This window comes from Panulirus ornatus, chromosome 3 (genome assembly GCF_036320965.1).
Source record: "Panulirus ornatus isolate Po-2019 chromosome 3, ASM3632096v1, whole genome shotgun sequence".
Classification (NCBI taxonomy): domain Eukaryota; kingdom Metazoa; phylum Arthropoda; class Malacostraca; order Decapoda; family Palinuridae; genus Panulirus; species Panulirus ornatus.
Window position 1 is genome coordinate 1,850,435 of NC_092226.1, and position 21,722 is coordinate 1,872,156.

At 48.5% G+C, this 21,722-nt stretch overlaps 1 protein-coding gene across 1 annotated transcript in view; it reads right to left on the minus strand.

Moving 5' to 3' along the window:
- The window catches only part of LOC139763940 (uncharacterized), a 53,488-nt gene extending 33,151 nt beyond the window's left edge, over nucleotides 1–20,337 (minus strand). Inside the window, exons 1-3 of the mRNA XM_071690419.1 lie at nucleotides 20,147–20,337; nucleotides 2,412–2,606; nucleotides 1,561–1,744 (exon numbers count right to left, since the gene is read on the minus strand). Coding sequence (XP_071546520.1) covers nucleotides 1,561–1,744; nucleotides 2,412–2,582 — 355 coding nt within the window. The 5' untranslated portion in view covers nucleotides 2,583–2,606; nucleotides 20,147–20,337. The remainder of the gene's footprint in view (nucleotides 1–1,560; nucleotides 1,745–2,411; nucleotides 2,607–20,146) is intronic.
- Nucleotides 20,338–21,722: the final 1,385 nt, after the last annotated feature.

A 21,722-nucleotide genomic window follows, 5' to 3' on the forward strand; every position in this document is an offset into this window, starting at 1 on the left:
TGTGTGTGTGTGTGTGTGTGCAAGTGAATTGGCAGAATGTGTAGTGATGGTGGTAGATGGTGATAGTGCAAGTTGATGATGGTGGTAGGTGTCAATGGTGATAGATGATGGGTGATGGTGGTAGTATGTGCTAATGCTGATAGATCGTGATACTGGTAGTTAGCGGTGGTAAGTAGTGATGATGGTAAGTGGTGATGGTGGTAGGTGAATGTAGTAGTAGATGGTGATGGGAATCAGTGGGAGAGAGTGTGGTGAAGGCGATACGTAGGGAAGGTCTTGCCTTACTGGCCGACACCACAACAAGTGAACAAAGTCATCCATGTTGACGACGACGCTCACCTGCCAAGAACTGTGCAGGAAATGTTCTGGACGTAGGCAGGTAGAGATGACCTCTCTGTTGAATGTCAAAAGATAAAGAGAATATATATGTATATATATATATATATATATATATATATATATATATATATATATATATATATATATATATATATATATATATGTATATATATATATATATATATTAGAAAGATGCAAATGATTTGGACACCTGACTGCATAAGGGTTGAGGTGGTTGAGAGAGACAGACAGAGACGGTTGAACAGACGGAGAGACACAGAGTCAGAAAGAGACAGCGGAAGAGATTTACATAGAAATAAGGAGATATTGTGTCCGTAATCAAGGTTAAAGTGTAACATGACTCGTCAATAAACATGTAGTGTAGAGCGAGAGATGTACACATGATCAACAGTGAGGCTGATGAGCGACCAAGCTCCGGTCCAGAGCTGATGATCAACACTTTCAGTAAACTCAACATAAAGCAATACAAAGGTAACGCGACTTACCAAAGGAAAGCATGGGAAGTTCAGGTTTAGAATGCTTGTGTGACTGTGTGGCTTTGCTGCGTCCCTAAGCTTAAGCTAACTGGCAAGTCAAACATACGAGTAATCTCAGTGCGTCTGAGGAGAAATATAGTATCTAACAAAACCAGTAATCAGAAACTATCGCCAGAATTAGATACGAACGCTATCTATGAACATGAGACAAGTTACAGATGCCATCGATGAGCATGAGACAAGAGTCAATCAAACGAGTCATCCCACCAAATATGACGAAGACCCATCAAGGACCAACAGAGTCGGTGACCACAACACTGCTACAGGCAGACACACTTGACATGACGTTCGCGAGCAACAGTTTGGCTCCATCGTTGCACGTGAGACAAACCTCGCTAAGATGAGCTAATCTCACAATGATGAAGCAGAATCTAACATGAGTGAGACTGATGGTCGCTACTTACGTATACTGATGGTTGCGTGTTACGTACTGATGGTCGCGAGTTACGTACTAACGGTTGTGAGTTACGTACTGATGATCGCGAGTTACGCACAGATTGGAAGAAAGGTGTAAGACAGAGCAGACTAACACAATGTGAGGGTAAGAATCCCACGAAATGTAGAACTTCAGGAACTCTGATAACTACTGTCAGAAATGTGTCCCTAAAGAAGATGCACAACAGCAGACTCGCGGGAAGACAAGTGAGGATCAACTTGTACTGACCTGGATACATGTCGGCGTGGGAAGAGAAGAGAACACACAATCCGGTTTCGTAGTTGACAGACAAGCAGGAGCGGTTGTTCCTGCACATGTCGATACAGTCCGTCAGCATGAGCGTCCCCGGCTGTGAGTCCAACATGTCGGCCGGCGCCGAGTACACATACCCCGTCACCAGCTCAAAGGACACCTGAAGCAGGAGAAGGAGGAGTTAGAGTGGTTGTGCATCACTGAGGGAAGTGGTTAGGGGACGTGCGCTAGATATATAAGGAGCCAGGCAACGTACAGTTGCTGGAAGAGATGAAATGAGGAAAGGAACGTCCGGTGTTGAGGACTGTGTTTGAAGGGAAGCTGGAGGAGGGAACGGAAGGTCGTAGAGTGGCTGAAAATTCTTAGGAAGGAGACGTCAAATGGTACACTGGATGGAAAAGTTGTAGGTTAGTGAAGGGGCGATCTGTACCACGCTCGGAGAAGCAAAGAAAAGAGATAAAGTACCACACAGGCAGGGGAAGATGTTGGCTCATGGTGCAATAAAGTGTGATGCCTGAGAAACATTAGGAAAGAACAAGGGATCTTATATATAATTGGGAGGTCGAGAAGAAGAGGAAGGGTGCCTGTCTCTGGCAGAGAGGAACAGGAAAGATCTCAGTAAAAGGACAGATGACGACAAAGGATGAACGAATGTAAATTCCTCCGGCAAGTTTGATAATGTGATGGGCACATAACTAAGCCAGAGGCTGTCTGTACAAAGATACTCAGAGCAAAAACAACAGTTGTTCAAACGTCAGGTTCTGTAGGTGAGGAGGGAGGGTATGAGGCAAAGGAGGAGGGGAAGAGCCAGCCTTCCAGCACCTCACCTTCTCAGGAGCACAGTCAGTAACTTCAGGGTTGACGGACTCGAAGTTGATGTCGGCGAAGACAGGGACGGGCTGGGAGACGGGCGGCTGGATAGTCTCCTGGGCCAGCGCTCCAACGCACACGACCAGCACTCCTGCCACGACGTACGGCGACACACGGACAGACAACATCCTCACCACGACGAACGTACGCACCTGAGAACGACAAGAGAAGGACATGTTAGAAAACGGAAACTTTGATGTTTCATACCTACTCACTAGTAATACTCAATATCAACAACAGTTGAAGATCTGAACTTTCTCAGAATTATATGAAGGAAAATGGTAGTAATGTGGCTCTTCTCATATATGTCTATAAACAGGAATACAGTAGTGTATAAATGATACAGTCATTCGCACGACGCATGGTAAAGTGAATTAGTGTTAGAACAGAGGGATGGTTACGTGCATCGTCATCATGTAGAGCAAACACCTCATAACACAAGACGTGACAACATCTACCACACATCATGGTATCCATCAATTCGCTTAGCAAATATAAAATCAATTCCCAGTAAAGACGGTGTCAGGTTATCGTGATAATATGATGCTGGGAGAGAGATCAATTCATCACGTACAAACAGTTCCCACGGATCTCAGTAAAGTACTAGCGTCGTGAAGTTAGTGTCTGGAAAACACTTTGTCTCCGTCGTCCAGTGGGAGAGGAACCAACGCCCCCGTAACGGGGATCTCCTACTGCCTGGGAAGATAGCCACTGGGAATGCGGATGTTGGCAAAACCTCTCGTGATACAGAAAAGTTCTTCCTCTTAGGTGTCAGGAACAAGGAGCAGTAACCTCTCTGGAGCATCACGCTGTTGTTCCTTGAGTCGAAAATGTTTTTCTGCTGCCACAGTAAGTGAGTGTGACCAGGTAAGACACAAGTCTGCTGCGTTTGGCACTGAAGGATCTCATGTCTTACTGAAAAATATTGCTGATAAACAAATAGTCTTCAGTAGAATGGAACCCTAAAGCTCACAGCTGGTTCACTGAAGCTCACCTCGAGCTTCACCAAGGTTCACTTGGTGGTTCACCAAGATTCACACGCTGATTTAACAAGGCTCAGCTGGTGGTTCAACAAGCCTTACCTGGTGGTTCACTAGGGCTCACCTGGTGGCTCACAACAGAAGTTCACCAACACGGTCACCATCTTGAGTATCATCTCCACCACCTACACCAACACGGTCACCATCTTGAGTATCATCTCCACCACCTACACCAACCTGGGCCTCACTCCCAGTACAACCTCCCCAGCAGCCATCCTCACGTACCGACCGGTCCAGCAACTTCTTCATTAGAATCAGGCGTGAACGTACACCCCGAGAGCAGCCTGCAGTGTGACCAAGGTCCTCTACACCCTCCAGACACACTACCAGTGTGACGGGTATACTGCCACTGTTGTGTAAGCAGCTCGGGTTCCAGTCAGTGGTCACCGTAATCATGAATCAAACGATCCTTGAGGCAGATCATGTTGTGGCGGTTACGTCCTTCCTCTCAACGTTTAGCACCGTGGTAGGTATCCACACAGCGCCCGTCATTACCTTTTCTGAGAGTCTCTTGCTGGCCTGTCAGTCTGTCTTCACTGTGTCTGGCGTGAGTTGTGTGCAGGAGAGAGAAGCTCTGTGAAGATGGTTGAGTGTCGTTCCGGACGTCAGCAGCCTGGGGCAAGAAAGACTCCACAAGGAACCACTCACAAAAACTAGCGCTTCTCCTCTGTAGGCAACCAGTTTAGAGAGAACCACAAAAACACACGAAAGAGGAATGATCGCTACCCCTTGTTCACTGAACCTGTCGCTTGTCTTAATGAATATATATATATATATATATATATATATATATATATTTTTTTTTTTTTTTTTTCTTTTTTTTTTTCATACTATTCGCCATTTCCCGCGATAGCGAGGTAGCGTTAAGAACAGAGGACTGGGCCTTTGAGGGAATATATATATATATATGTGTGTGTGTGTGTGTGTGTGTATGTGTGTGTATTCCACCAGGAGCAGTTGGTGGGATATCTGATCCCTTCCTTAGTGGAGGCGAGTATGAAAAGTGGCGTTTAAGAAAGGAGAAAACGACAGGGACGGGAAGAGGATAGTGAGAGTGAGTGAGCTTGGGGCTGTGTGCACACTTACCAAGATATACTGGATGACGACTGCTTACGGTGAGAGTAGATGAAGCAAGGGGAGTGGCAGAAGAATACAAAGTATTCAGGGAAGCATTGCTGACGTGTGTGGGCGAAGTGTGCGCTGTGCGGAAGTTAGGGTATGAGCGTTTGAAAACGGGTAGGATGAGGAAGTTATCAGTAAAAGGGAAAAGAGAGATATGTGAGCATTGGTTAAGGGGATGGAGTACGAGCCACTGGGAGACATATAAAGGAAAACGTCAGGAGGTGAAGACGAAGGTGCATGAGCTGAAGGAAAGGGCAATTGAGAAATGACACGGGTGAGTGTTTTGAATGGAAACGAGAACATGTCTTGGAAAGTGGATAGTGTGAAGATAACAAGATAACAGATGCTAACAGCTGTGCCTGGAGCAGATAAGGAAAGTGGTAACAGGTAAGGAAGTGGTGATGAGGAGACAAAGTTTTTTGAAGGTCTGTCGGGCAGGTTAGATGATAGGGTGCTTGCGACGTGGAGGTATGCGAAACAAGAGAGTCATGGCGAATAGTTTTGCGAAGAGAAGCGACAAAAGCCTTGCATAAATGAAGAGCAAAGCGGCTAGAATACATTGGATGGCACTGCAGATGGATTTCCCAGGAAGGGAGGTGACGTTGTTTGGTTAGTCAGAACTTTCAAAGTATTAATGGTTTTCTGGGTGATGCCTCTGACGACTAGTGAAATGCTTGTACTGTGCTATTTCAGAACGGCAGAGGAGACAAAAGTGAGTGCACGAATTACAGAGGAATAAATCTGTTAAGTGTACCTGGTAAGGTGTGTGAGAGGGTGAAGTCCAGCACAGAGCATCAGACTGCGGAGGAACATTGTTGTTTCAGGAGTGGTAGAGGATGTATGGAGCAGGAGTTTGCTTTAAAGAATATGTCTGAAAAATACATAGAGAAACAGAAGGATTTGTGTGTGATGATCATGGATCTGGAGAAAGCATATGATAAGGTTGCTGGACGTTCCTTGTGGTAGATGCTACGAATTGATGGTAAAGGAGGAAACTTACTAGAAACATTGAGGAATTCTTATCGAAATAGTTGAAAGCGTGTGCGAGGAGGAGAGGCGAGAAAGCTGAGAGTTGATGTGGGTAACATCAGGGTAATGAGGTTTAGCAGGGGAGAGAATGACAGGTTAGTTTGAGTGTGAGTTTGGATGGGGAGAACCTGGAGAGGATGAAGTGGATTAGATGCCTGAAAGTGGTCATGGCACGAGATGGAACTATCTGAGATGAAGTGAGTCACTGGGAATGTGAGGGAGACAAACGTGCCAGTGTATGGAAGGTGAGGTTAGTATGTAGGAGTACAATGATGGGTATGTTTGACGGTATAGCAACCCCAACGGTGATGTATGGGTGCGACTCATGGGCTCTAAACATAAAAGAAGAAGAGGGGAGTAAAATTTGGTAGAAGGTGCAATCTGACTGAGAGAGATGAAGAGGTTGTGCTGAAATGGTTCGGTCATATGGAGAGGATGAGTGACGAGAGGATGACTAAGACATTGTACACTTCAGAAATTAAGGGAACATGGAAAAAGGGGAACCAAGATGGAAGTGGTAGGGTGAAGTGAAAGAGGTTTTGAGATATGGCGGCCTAAACTTTGAAAAGGATGAGAGGTGTGCATTGGACTGAATGGATTAAATCTAATTGGTGTATGGGGGGCGACGTACATCAATGACTGAAACATGAAGTAAAACAGTCAAGGTAAACAGTGGTATAGTGTGTGCGGCTTGGCTGTGGAAAGTGACATCGAGATAAGACTGTGGTCAGAAGACACTAAGGTAGACAGAAATAATATCTGCATCGTGGGAACGTTGGCAGGTGATAACGACTGCGTGAAGATTATAGAAATAGTTGTGATGATCTGAACTCATGTCAGATGTTTAGTTATTTGTTCCAGACCGTTAAGAAGGAAGAAAGAAAGGCCATCGATTCTACCAAGATCATCCCAAGTACAACCGAATTTTGTGATGCACATGAGAGATCCCGTGTATAGAGGATCGCAACATGTGATGATGAAGATAGCAATGCATCAGAGCAGGAAGTCGAATGGTTGAAGAGTTGTAGAGAAGTGGAGATGATTTAGGAGGAAAAATGCGAAATGAATGTAAAGATACAGAGGACAGCGAAATGTTGAGCCATGTGACTGCAGTAGATGTTCAGGTTCTGCAGGAACCACAAACATCTCTCGTGGAGAAAAACCATGATTATAGATGAAGGTTTGACACTGTGGAGGAGAGGCAGCCATGAACCCCCGGGTTGGAGAAAGATCAGGTGAACAAGTAGACAGATGTTGTTCTACAAAAATCCAACAATGTTGAAGGAACAACCAGGGACAGGGCCAGGCCTAGAGGCACCGTCGGTGCAGCTGAGGTGAGGCAACTCTCTTGTTGAGGCTGAGGAGGCCTGGGAGCCGTCCAGCCCTCCGTGACCAGTGATTCCCTCCCTACTGGCAGTCAGAGGATCAGTAAACAAGCCCCCCCCCCCCCCCACCCGTCCTGGTCATGACGTGATGTGAGGAAATATAAAGTTAACATCAAAGAGTCGTTTAGGTTGTGCGCTGTCAAGCGTTGAGAACATTTGAGTTCGTGGACTGATGTCAAACACATATGTGATGGTGAAGTAATGAGTCAGGGAGGGAAACTTATCAGCCACTACGTATAGTGGTGGTTCACAGCGCTGCCATCACTATCATTTCTACCTGGTTGGTGGTTGCCTGTTACCTCTGTCTACCCAGGCGCTGCTGGTGTTGTGTTCCCAGGATGTGCTCCGCCGTCCACATGTATAAACTCAGTTTCGGTTGTCGTGATCCTGTACAGTCCCGGCCAGTGACAGTCGTCCTGGGAAACCACAAACCCACAGCTACGTTTAGCGGTCTATCGTCCCGGGTAATTGCCATATTCGCCTTTATTTTTCCCCGCCACAGGGTCGAGTTACCCCTGCCTCCAGGCAAGAATCTTTGCGAACGTAAACCATCGGGAAAAAATGTATATTTCATGTTGAGGACCATGACGGGTGGCCGGCGGAGGTGTCATACTGGCTAGGAATTACGTTTGTGGTTCATTATATGGATGATTCTTGTCTTGATCTGCCGGCCATCAAACTGACGACAGCACCACGGGAGATTCTTCTCTATACATCATATCCTTACGGGCCAATATACAAAACCCCATTTTTTTTCTGTCTTTGCTTCGGCAGAAGAAATGACAACAGTTGGAGCAGCTGGTGAGGAGGAGTGGTGTTGACGTGACGTGCAGCTGAACACATGCTACTCCTGCTGTGACTCACACCATATAACAGTAGAGAACACATACAACAGTAGAGAACACATACAACAGTAGAGAACACATAAAACAGTAGAGAACACATACAACAGTAGAGAACACATACAACAGTAGAGAAAACATACAACAGTAGAGAACACATATAATAGTTGAGAACACATCGCATAATTTCTTTCTTCAGGTTTTCCTCTTCCATAATCTCTCATATCGTTACAGACACATCCTGACGACAGTGAACGTGGAAGCCTTCAAAGTTCAGCTCAGTGATGGATGATTAACTTCTATATCACATCTGTTAACAAGTGATACGCGCTCCACATCCTCACAAACACCAGGAGAAACATGTATTTCCACATATCAGTCGTGAGTGATGGTTCCTCAGTGTGTATACAACACGTGGCAGACGACGAGAAACTCTGGAAAGAAATGAAGGAGAGGATGGACGGTCCCTCCCAGGAGCTCCTGACGCAAGCTTGGATGTCGAGGAAGCTTCACGTGTACCCTGATGACAGCACGTTGCTGGCGTCCTGGTACAAAGATTCAGGACACAACACCATCATCAGTGATCGAGGAAATGCCGAATCACAACCACGAGAGCCACTTACTAACAGAATATCAAAACAACGGGAGGCGGGTGAGTGAGTGGCTGGCCGGGAGGAGGAGGCGGAAGCACCTGCGCCCGCGCGTGTGGTGATGAGCGAGGGCAAGGACAAGGACGAGGACGAGGGCAAGGGCAAGGGCAAGGACGAGGACGAGAAAGGTCAGGGACATGAACATTCCCGGGCGAGGTAAATGAGCTTCCGGAATCGAACTTCCCAGATGACTCGAGCAAACCGACTTGTTCCTCCCCCGTCCTCCCCACCCCTCTCCTCCCCCGTCCTCCCCTCTCCTCCCACCCACTGCACTCCCCCATAACGAAACAGCTCGTCATCAACATAGCTGGCGGTGGAGGGGTGGGGTGGCGTCCGACGGACGACCCTGGCGAGGTTGTGGTGGTGCGGAAGAGGAACCGGTGGAAGACAGTTGGAGCTGCTGATGCTTCCTCCTTCCAGCCGTCAGCATTGCCAACCACGAGGAGGGAGGCGAACTCTCGTTACTGTTTGCCTGGTTCCTGTTATTCTCGCGGCAAATTATAGTAGTTTCCAGGCAGGATGAGCGGGAAGGAGGTGTTCCTTTAAGACGAGAAATTGGCTGTCGCTCGACGTAAAACAGGAAAGAAAAACTTGTAAAATTACCCCAGCGTCCGTCAGACGACCGTGACTGTCCCGCAACACGGGATAACAACTATAATTCCTCCGGTAATCCTTTAGTGAGCATTGTATTGGCGGAGAAGATTATGACGAGGGTTGTGCAGGTGGTGGAGGCTTGAACACCAGGGGAGAACGACCTCATGATAGCGTCCGGGACCACAGACAATAATTGTTCACGTGTAATGCCATCCACTGGCTATGAAAGACGGAACAGTGAGGAGTTGCACGAGACATGAATGTGATTTGAAGTGACTGGTGTCAGAGGTGACCACTTCCTGGGAATTTACTCCACCTCATGCCATCAAAAATTCTTCCTGTACGTCGGAGCCAGCGTTAACAACACATGAGAGGCCGTCTCATGACACAAGCATGAGGCAACACATCAGGACTGGTGGCAGGAAGTAATCAACGAAGCTCACGTCATGCAGGAATCATGCAGCTGAGGCAGGGCACGAAACACTGATCTCATAAAGCAACATAAACTGCCTAACGATACATGTATCATCTTCCTCGTCGTGTTAACCACTGAACTTGCCCGCAGCGTCAACGACCGCAGGGACGCGCCTAACGTTGTCAGCTACGCGTCAGCATCAGTGTCAGCTCGACCCGAGCGTCAGCTGGTGTCTCGTCAGCCATCTGTCCCTGGCCATTATAGCAGTGACCGGGGGAGGGTAGGGGGCAGGGGGTAGGATGACCACAGGGATCCACAAGACGTAATTCATCACTATTACTCCAGCTCTCGTCAAGGTTGACCTTGTTAGGATGACCTTGTAAGACACGTGTGAGTCACTTTGAGATGAAGGATTAAGTTTCACTGCAAGGAATTACCTTCATCACTTTCCAGGTTGACCTCCAATGTAACATCAGTGAACAAGAAAACACACACACACACACACACACACACACAAACACGTGTCATATTTCTTTAGTCCGCCTCTGAGGCAAGAAAGACATGGCTCAATACCACCAGGGAATCTTCACCATCACATTCTGCAAAGTGAAAAGATACTGATGTGATGATATGGTGGGTGAGTCAAGGCTGAGTCAAGGATGAGTCGAGGGTGAGTCAAGGATGAGTCAACAGTGAGTCAATGGTACGACAAGGCTGAGTCAAGAGTAAGGCAAGGGTGAGTCAAGTGCGAGTCAAGGGTGAGGCCAGGGTGAGGCAAGGGTGAGTCAAGGGTGAGGCAAGGGTGAGTCAAGGGTGAGGCCAGGGTGAGGCAAGGGTAAGGCGTCATCTGCCTTGTCTCAGACATGATGTTTTCCCTCGTGCATCTGGCTCCATCCAGTTCACTTGTGTTTGTCTCTCATCCTTACAAACATTTTTCATCAACATGTTGGTTGAACGTGATGATGGACTTTACCCGTCCAGATAAAAGCTTCAACCTGAGTCCACTGTCTGTATACACTGACAGATGTTCGGCCTCTCAGGTGTGCAACATGACACGCAGGTAATCGTGTCAACATTTACTAGGGATGTAAATTTAATTGCATTTATTCTTTTCAAATTAGTCTTCAGGAATCTCTCAGACGTTATGCGTAACGAGAACGTCTTTAGTCACTGAAAACGTTACTTGTTTATATTGTATAACTACAGTTACTGTAGTGACGCATGAATCATATGGATAGGTACTCACTAGGTGTGTTAAAGGGACCGTTAATGTTTCACGACGTTGTACACAGCTGAGCGAACGGTGAACGCTACATGACCCGTCATGATCTTACAATCGACTCCCCTCCGTTGGAGCGACACTGCCAGCCAGGTGACATGTCAGGCCAGAAAGACTCTTGTTGATGTGCGTGGCAGGTCGGTGGTGGGGTGTGGAGCTCAGCGTGGCATCTCTGTCTTGTAGTTCTGATTTACATTTACAGATGAGGTCAGCGCCTGGTTAGATTAGCCTGAAATAAGTCATGCTGGGCTAAACTGGTTTTGTTGTGTTAGATGTTTCTTTATTTAAGTTAACACTGGCCCAGCTGGACTGATTCTAGTCAGGTGTGACCGTCAGGCAAGTCAGACAGTGAAAGCTGCTAGGTTTGGACCGGCTGAATTAAGGTGGTTTGCCTTCGATTAGGTTTTTTGAGTTCACGTTGGGTTGTGCTACGTCAGGATGGGTTGAATCAAGTTAGCTTATGCTAGATTAGGTTTGGGTTAAGTTAGATTTGGTGGGTTAGGCGTGCTTAGGTCAGATCTGGTCTCGCCCTATAACCTCATCTACTTCATTATAACCTCACAACTCTTCGATAAGCGAGAGGATCTAGAATGATGCTCTGCTCAACAATGCTCGTCCGGACCATCTCCACAGGCCATACAAACGCTGCTTCATTTCTGTCCCCAGCGTCAGAAAACCAAGGGCGAGGGGATCACAGTGTGAAGACGTGTATCATTACCACACACACTGTAGTGTGCGGTGCTGGAGGCGACCTGCTCTCGTGTTCCCTCCATCCCTCGTCCTGGTTGCCAGTATTAACACACTGCGTACATGTTACCAGACTCCTGGAACAGCCACTTACTTCATGTTATTTGAAATCACTCAGGAATCACGACCAGTATCTTTTTGTCCTTTTATTAATTTCAAATATGACAATAGATCGATCGAGAGTTTCACAATATGTCATAAAGTCTTAAAATCCGACCTGACTCGGCTATCGCTCTGAAATTGTTATCAAGAATCATCATGATATTCATTATTAGTTTGGGACATTGACTGAGTTCCCTGGTCTCATGGGAGTCTGTGGACACCATGGGGGAGGAGGTGTGGTATATGGGAGAGGGTGGCCGTGGAGGGTGGGTGAACGGTACGTGGGTACAGAGCTATGTCAAAGAATACCTGTGTCTCTCATTTCTCACCCACAATGTCAGCGTCTCTATCAGTGTCAATGTCTCCCTCAGTGTCAGTGTCTCCCTGGTGGGGACGATGCTATGGCACTGGTCTCCCTCCGGCGTCACTGCCTCATCAGGAGACGTGGTCACCGACAACGGGTACTTATATTTCCGGTTATGTTGCTTCCTGACACACCAGTAAACGTTCAAGTCCAGCCTCCAGAATTACCCACACGTCAGAGCCGTGTATGACACTCAGAGAGATAGGAATCGTTGTAATCAAGTACAAAGAGTTGAACCAGTTGAGCCCATCTTCAGCTACCGTCAGAAGGGGTCATTAAAACTAAACCCTAAGATGTTCTGCTCTGTGGAAATCTACGATGCAACGGAGCGGAAGGTCTGCTTCACCTTCATGAGGCCCAAGCCTCTGGTCACAGCTCGTCGCTGTCACCTACACGGGGGAGTCTACAAGACCTGGGTCTGCCAGAGATCTTGCAGCATCACAAGAACTCACAGGACTGGCCAGTCTCAGGGGAATCCTGAAACACAAGTTTTACCTTAAGTAAGACACAAGATCTAGATGTGTGTCTCTTCCCTTCAACATCACACTGGTCTCAGTGTGAAGGTTAGTCTACCGTAGTTTTACGGCCTCACATCGTTGGAAGCCGCAGGACTTGGTTGTGTCAGTGTTGTTCTTTCAGATCCTTGCATTAAAACCTCAAGACCCGGCTGTAGGAGATACATATCCTGTCATTAGACACAAGACCAAGTTGTGAGGATCTTACCTCCTCACAACTGTTAGTTAGAGCCTCATGATTATGCTGTGTGAGAGGACTGATGTCTCAGAGTCCCTGCGTTAGATCCTCAAGATCTAGTTGAGCAAAAAACCTTGCTCTTTCACACCCTCCGTTGCAGCCCTGAGCCCTGGGTGTATCAGGCACACGGGAGGTCCTTCAAAGTGGCCAGGATGTGGTCAGACACCACGGTCAACTGTACACCATCCTCCGACAGCGGACACCGACCGCAGAAAAGTCTGTTTTTGCAGAGATTTTTACCCACATTAAAGGTAACAGATTTGCTATACCACACATCCTGCTCTTCGTACCGAGGCGAATGAGACGATGAACCATTATGAAGCCCATGTAACAACCTCTTATATGTTGACACCCCGCACGGATCATCCCTGCTACCTACTGAAGATTAACAATTGCATAAATGATTTGTTCAAACTCATTCTACTGAAGTTTGTTTTATTCTCGAGGAGATGATTTCCTGTGTCATGCTGCACCGCCCCCCCCCCCCCCCACCCCGTGTGATACGTGTGTTGCCCAGTAAATATACAGTTCGTCATGACTTGGTATGAGAAATGCTAGGATGTTCCTGGACGTCAAGGAGATTAATCTGATAATCCATAATCATGAACAACTAAAGATATGAAGAGGACAAACGAAGGACCAGTCCGAGAGGCAGCGACCAACCCACGTCCAGACGCTGGGGCTACGTCGCTCACCACAGAGATGAGGGGAAGGGGGACCCACTGAGCGGCGGTGGTGGGGGCACTCTACACTGAACCACGCCCATGTTCCTTCCCATCATCCCCTACCTGTTCTCTCCCAGCCTCTCAACCCTTCCTTCCCAGCCTCTCCCTCCCTCTCTCCCTCCCTCCAGTCTACCATCTCCCTACCAACCCTTTCGTTCTTCCTCCATCTCACCGTTTCTTCCTCCCTCTCACTCGTCGCTGCCGTCTCCTACCCACCTTCTGTCCTCTCCTCCACCTAATAACCTCCTCCAACTCCTTCACCTTCCATCCTCCTCCACCTCGTAACCCCTCCTGCTTCCTTAACCCCAGAATCTCCTAATCTTCCTGATTCCCTCACTACCTATCAACTTTCCCTTCCATCTACGTCAAACTCCTTCACCGTAATCCTTCCATCTTTTCCTCCTTCCAGCTTTACCCCTCCACTCACCTCCCCCCCACCCACACCCTAACCCGCTACCCCTCCGCCTGGTCTGCCTCATATACAGCACTTCCTGCCCCCGCAACCCGACGGAAGGGCCACTGACAGCTGGATAATGATGTGATTCCGACCTTGCGTGTTGGCCAAAAGGACGGAGTACAGTTAGCGAGGCGGTGGCCGTGTCCGGCCGCTTGGCTGTGGCGATCAACCATCTGTACATTGTTAACGAGGCCATTAGGTAGTACGGTACTACAGTGGTTAATTAGGAGGGATGGAATTAGCAAGATGAGGAGCGGCCAAGACCTGACGAGTGTGGGAAGCAGATATATCACTTCCGGTACCGAGCTGCTGTAGGCTGAGAGGGACGTGAAGCGATGGTCAAGTTTTATGAATCATTTTTTGCAGGAATCTACTCCTAACCCAACGGTTCCCTACTGTACTATGTGATGGAATTGTTTGACGAGCTGAACTACTCTGGTTTCGCCTCAGTTCTGTAGGATTCATTCAGCTTTAGGTTCGCTGTTCTGAAGCAGCAACACAACGAAGGTGAATCAGTGAACCAAAGCTTCACCGAACCGCTGAGCCCCGACGGCACTACTTGTAAGGAGGAGCTAAATAGATCGGAATCTTACTGTTCTTCCTGGCGTCAATATCCGGCCCACCCTCCCTCCGTCAACCTCAACCAACCGTCGTTAACGTTGCAGCAAATTAGACCACTCGCTTTACCGGAGTTCATGTTGCCAGTTGTCATGGTCGGGCTGGGGGCAGCATAACTGTTTGTTAGAGGGGTGAGTTAGGGAGCTGAGGGCAGCATAGCTGGTGGTTAGAGGGGTGAGATCCCCGGGGAGCTGAGGGCAGCATAGCTGGTGGTTAGAGGGGTGAGTTAGGGAGCTGAGGGCAGCATAGCTGGTGGTTAGAGGAGCGACCGACGTGCGGGGCTGAGGACAGCATAACTGTTAGTGTGAGAGACGACGTGCGAAGCATTGTTATCGACTCAGACGTGGCTGGCATCCTCAGCCATGACCTGATTCTTCTGTCCGCTAAGTACGGCGGTCAGCTACGTTCATTCGGTTAAAATGATCAAATAAAATATGAAGAATACATGACTGGTAACGTTCAGATGATCAAATAAAATATGAAGAATACATGATTGGTAACGTCAGGTGAGAAGGAGAAAAAAAAGATATTAAGAAATCAATGAAATCGTCGAGTGAGAAATCCGTCAGCTTAAGTATACAGTTTAGAAGAAAATTGGGAGTGGTTGAGATGAGGCTAGGTTAGCGTGTCGTGTGAAGCCACACATTACTGCCAGACACGCGAGCCACCAGCGGGCCCTGCCTAACCCTGCCTGACTTGACTCAGACCAGTAATCTGCTCCACCCGGAAGATCCTACTTAAAACGGAAGCCCCGGACGGCCGTGCGTCGGACCCGCGCAAGGGAAGGAGTGCGGCCAGCCTGACCAGGACCTGCCTGCCTGCCGGCAACGGTATGAGGGAGGAAGAGTGACGCCTGCAGGAGCCGCACATTGCTCACGTGAACCCACCCCAGGAAACCTCCTGACGGAGGGCCACCAACCTCCGTCTCCAACCTAACCTCTCAACCTTACCTGAACAGACGTTATATAATATATATATATATATATATATATATATATATATATATATATATATATATATATATATATATTCTTTTTTTTATACTATTCGCCATTTCCCGTGTTAGCGAGGTAACGTTAAGAGCAGAGGACTGAGCCTTTGAGGGAATATCCTCACTTGGCCCCCTTCTCTGTTCCCTCTTTTGGAAAATTAAAAGTATACGAGAGGGGAGGATTTCCAGCCCCCCGCTCCCTCCCCTTTTAGTCGCCTTTTACGACACGCAGGGAATACGTGGGAAGTGTTCTTTCTCCCCTATCCCCAGGGATAATATATAATGTGTGTGTGTGTGTGTGTGTGTGTGTGTGTGTGTGTGTGTGTGTGTGTGCATTACTTTGCTTACAATTTCCAGTTACTTCCAAGAGGGAGGGAGGTGGTGCGTAGTAGGAGTTAGGAGGTGGGCGGTGAGCGAATTGAGGTGGGTGGGGATGAAAGGCTTACAGTCAACTGTTACATGCTCGAGGAAGCTAGAGAGAGAGAGAGAGAGAGAGAGAGAGAGAGAGAGAGAGAGAGAGAGAGAGAGAGAGAGAGAGAGAGAGAGAGAGAGAGAGCTCAGAAGACAAGTTATCTCGAGAGATAACATCAAGGATGATAGACTATCAAGATTACTGTGTAGTACAGTAGTGTATGGTATGATATCATCCAATATGATATGATCTAGTATAGTATTATCTAAGACAACATTGCCTTGCATGATATCGTGAAGTATTTCATCCAGTATGATATGATCTAGTATAGTATGATATCATCCAGTATGATATGATCTAGTATGGTATATCATCCAGTATGATATGATTTAGTATAGCATGATATCATCCAGTATGATATGATCTAGTATAGTATGATATCATCCAGTATGATATGATCTAGTATAGTATTATCTTGTATATCATTACCCTGTACGTTATCATGAAGTGCATCGTGCAGAGTGATATCATCTGGTATAATATGTTATCATTAGGACAAAGTTATCACCGACCATTTACACAACGTAATGATGAGATAGATTTTAGCCACACAATAAATCTGTTTCCGACGCTACAGACTCCAACCGACCATTCCTCTCTTCGTCCTGCTAACGCCTCCAACAGCAACGCCAAGTTAAGATCATCTCTCCAGATCAAATTGACAAGTCACGAGCATAGATATGAAGCATGAACGATCTACTTGGTCGTTAAAAGTGATGACATATAGACAAGCTGGTGTCATTGTGTGCTGCAGTGTGAGAGTTGACCTGCAACAACCATCACCTGCTCCCAGCTGGGGTTGCTGGGAGTCGACATAGTTCTGTGCTTTCGTCTATTACGTCAGTCTACGAGAGACACTGCCACCTCGCTCATCTTTATACAAGAGAAACGAAACAACATAAGGAAGAATTTATGATGAAGTCCGAGGAGAAACATGGCTTATGAAGTATGTTTTGGGCAGGAGACTACAGCACTGAAGTAAACCTGGGGTAGGAGACTACAGCACTGAAGTAAACCTGGGGTAGGAGACTACAGCACTGAAGTAAACCTGGGGTCGGAGACTACAGCACTGAAGTAAACCTGGGGTAGGAGACTACAGCACTGAAGTAAACCTGGGGTAGGAGACTACAGCACTGAAGTAAACCTGGGGTAGGAGACTACAGTACTGAGGCAAACCTAGGGTAGGGGACTACAGTACTGAGGCAAACCAAGGGTAGGAGACTACAGTACTGAGGCAAACCTAGGGTAGGGGACTACAGTACTGAGGTAAACCTGAGGTAGGGGACTACAGCACTAAGGAAAGACTGGGGTAAGGGTTGGGGAAGGCAAGGGGTGTGGGGACAGAGGGAGGGAGATCACTGGTCATGTTGGTCACAGTTCTGCACACTTGAGCAGGCAACCGCATGTTTACCACAGATTCCTGACTCCTCCCGTAGTCCTGACTCTCCCTGACCCTGACTCTCCCTGACCCTGACTCTCCCTGACCCTGACTCTCCCTGACCCTGACTCTCCTTGGCCCTGACTCTCCCTGCCCCTGAATCTCCCTGGCCCTGACTCTCCCTGCCCCTGACTACTCTCAACCCTGACTCACCCTGGCCGTGACTCTTCCTGGCCGTGATTCTCCTCGCCCCTGACTCTCCTCGCCCCTGACTCTCTCTGCCCCTGACTCGCCTTTAGTGACTACTGTCAACCCTGGCTCACCCTGGCCGTGACTCCCCCCTGCCCCTGACTCGCCCTTAGTGACCACCCTCGTTCCTGGCTCTCCGTTGGTATGAGCGTCCCGCTGGTGTGGTCTGGGTCAATGTGGTGAGGCAGACGGGAAGACCCGAGCGGCTCCCCAACCCCGGCTCATGAGCCCAGCTCGAGGGTTGAGCATTTACATTACGTGCTTCCATGTAAAACCTGTTAACGCTCAAACGACCTTCTTAACGACCTAATGGCCCTCACGACCGTCTTAACGACCTGATGGCCCTCACGCCATAGTTTGTCATGAGTGGAATCATGTGTTCACGACAAGCAGTGTTATGTATCAGGTGTAAATATTGACTGATTTCTGTCATGGTTGAGTTGGTTGAAGCGTTCGTTGGAGCAGCAGCAGCAGCAGCTGGTGGTGGTGGTGGTGGGTGTAGCTGTTTCTTGTAACGAGTGAGTGTCCACTGCTGTGTACAGGGAGGAAATTTATGGTTTTCATTGTTGTGAAAATTTTATGACTGTTAGAAATTGTAAATCCAATTGTTAGATGTTTGTATAAATGATTCTCGGTCGTAAGGAAACCCCCAGCTGGGGCAGAGTGTGTCAGTTTTGATTGTTTTTTTGTACGTGAATAACTGTTGATAAGGAGCGTGGTATGTGTCATGGCGGGACACTGCCGGCCTCCATCATGTTAAGACTTCCGTATCAGGAGACCAAATGCGACCCAGGCCCTTCCTGTGGTGGACGCGCCCGCCCTCCTCCTCCCTCTCCCCTCCCCACGTCCCCACTCTCCTCGCTCCCTCCCTCCACTACTGCCATCCCTCCTCCGTCAGCCGTGGGTCAGTACCAGGCTGTTCAGGGGACGGGGCACGCCCCCCGCTGGACCCGCGGGGACATCCTTCCTGCTCCGTTACCTGGCCAGGAGAACTGCACCCTGAGGAGGCGCGGACGGAGGACACGCCCACCTGTAACATCATTAAGGTCGAACTAACGGCGTTTACAAGGGCAGGTGAACACTTGGCTGAGTGGGAGGAAGATTGAGCTGAGGTCAGTGATATGGAACGCGTTTAAATTCCTGGACCATAGTTGACTTCAGACTGTTATCGACCATGGACGTCTCTCAAGGAAGGTAAAACTATGAATTATCAGGCATTCAGGAAAGTCTTTGTGATGGTGAGGCAAAGTGATTCAATATGGCGATGAGAAGCGAAATTTCACGACAGTATTTCTGGCAGGCGTCAACCTGCGTCATAGTGAGAGCCATCAATGCCCCGCGTCACCCGCGCCTGGCGACTACCCAGGACAGGCAGGAGGTGCGATCATGGCCGTGCCAAGCTGTACCTTCTCTTCCCCAGTGTGACCGTCGTGTAATGCTGACCCACATGACTCATGAGCCGAGTTCGTCAACGACCGGTCCCGGGTCGCGAACCTGTCGACCTCGCCTGCTGCTGGCTCGTGCTACCCGGCCTCCGTTGCCCACTGCCCCAGACTCGCCCTGCAACCCCGCTGGACCAACTCACAAACCTGTTTTCGTGCGGTTTTCTGGCCTGCGTTCCCACAGATGCCAACGAACGAACCAACCTGTTGATACGAGATTACCAGACATTTCCCAACGTAATGGTGGAAGTGTGAGTGAGTCCAGCGTCTCTGTGATCATGAGGATCTGTGCCTGACGTACACATTAGGAAAACAAGTTTCGCGCTAGAGCCACATTGGAGGGTCGGGCTCCGCGCCGCATCAAATCTCTCTTATGGGACTACCACAGCTGTGAGGCTGCACTCCACCCGGAAGCAAATTAAAGTGTCCTGTGTTAGGGACGGGAAGTTCCTTGACGATTCTGTACTCCTTTCCGTCCACTGACGATCACATAGCCCAGACGACGGTGACTTTCTCGTGGTGTTACCACTGGCAGGTGCACTCCGGAAACACCAGTAATATATATATATATATATATATATATATATATATATATATATATATATATATATATATATATATATATTACAAGGGGTGAGGGAAGGGCCAAATGACCTCGCCAAAATAAGGGAAAAGACTTTACCTACATCTATAAGGTAGTTGGGAAGATGGCGGGAACACTCTGGTTACATGATGAAGGTCAACGATACCAATACAGATATTTCCGTATATAACCAAATTTTTGTGAAGTAAATGTGGGATGAAGTGATGAAACATATCTTTCTCTATCAGATATTGACCTAAAGAGACGAGGAATTCGCAGTGATCAGTTATGTCGTGAGGTAATACGAGGGGATGTGGGAGTCCGTCTGGAGGGTGGAGAGGGGAGGGAGATACGATCACTAGTTTATGGCGCATCGCAGTCACCACATTACCCGTACTGTCTCCGGTAAAATAGATTGGTAACTGCATCCCAAACGATCGTCACTGTCTTCTTACCTCTCAGATAGCTTGACACTTGGCACTGGTCACCGACACTGTCTTGGCACTGTCTCTCACACGAGTCACTGTTCTTGTCACTGCCAGTGGGGAGGAACAGGTGCAGGAAGGTTACAAGGGAAGCACTGTCAGTGAGGCTTGGGAGTGTGTGCCTGCCTTCCAGTTCCTTCCAGCCCGGCACTGCACACTCAACTGGGAACCACCGCCTCAGGTCTGTGCCTCATAACGTCTCCTGCACCGCCCCCCCTCCACCAACTGACGAACGAACTCACGCCCTAGCCACAACCCCTCCTCCTTCTGCGTGACTACCAGCCACAAGGGCACAACACACCACCTACTGCCCATAGCGTCTAGCAAACTTCCACGCCCTTCATCCTCGGAACTCACCAATACTTGAACTTGATTTCTAAGGTAAGGTTTCAAGTCGTAAGGTTGCTCTCACACGGATGACTGAAGGTATTTTAGACCTTAAGTGTCGTGTATAGCTTGCTGTTCTTAGAGGCGCATTTATACTGGATTGATTCTGGATTTTCGTACTAACGTCTGCAAATGAAGATGGTCCCAGAGAACTCGCAGGTCTAAAGACACTGGGCGTGCATACCGCTACCGATGACGCTCGGCTTCTGGGGCGATTCTGTAACAGGTAGTTAGTCAGTTTTCGCCTTTAGCGCCAGTGAAGACATGTGAGAAGTCGTGAGCACACTTAAGGTTGGTTTTCCCGCTATGTTAGGCTTTAGGATGGCCTCTGTGATGAGCGGCTGGTGTCACGCACGGGCCATTCACCCCAAGAAGGAAGCTAGCGGTCGGGAGGTTCGTCCGCCACACTTGCCACACACCACCACCACCTCCACACACCACCACCACCTCCACACTTTACCCACACTCGTAGTAGTGTTATCTACTTCATCTTTAATTTATCACTTGTACCACACGAGGTTATCTAGCAGTACTGATAAGATGTATAGAGGAAAACTAGGATACATAAGGTGGAAAATTGAATTTAAAATTCCCGACGATGACATGGGATCTGGCCAGGCCCGACCAGAGACGCTCCTCAACACTGCAACACACCAGTCGGTGCTAAGCTGCCGACCCGGCCACTGGCTGGCTCTGGTGGTGTCAACCACTGGCTGGCTCTGGTGGTGTCAACCACTGGCTGGCTCTGGTGGTGTCAACCACTGGCTGGCTCTGGTGGTGTCAACCACTGGCTGGCTCTGGTGGTGTCAACCACTGGCTGGCTCTGGTGGTGTCAACCACTGGCTGGCTCTGGTGGTGTCAACCACTGGCTGGCTCTGGTGGTGTCAACCACTGGCTGGCTCTGGTGGTGTCAACCACTGGCTGGCTCTGGTGGTGTCAACCACTGGCTGGCTCTGGTGGTGTCAACCACTGGCTGGCTCTGGTGGTGTCAACCACTGGCTGGCTCTGGTGGTGTCAACCACTGGCTGGCTCTGGTGGTGTCAACCACTGGCTGGCTCTGGTGGTGTCAACCACTGGCTGGCTCTGGTGGTGTCAACCACTGGCTGGCTCTGGTGGTGTCAACCACTGGCTGGCTCTGGTGGTGTCAACCACTGGCTGG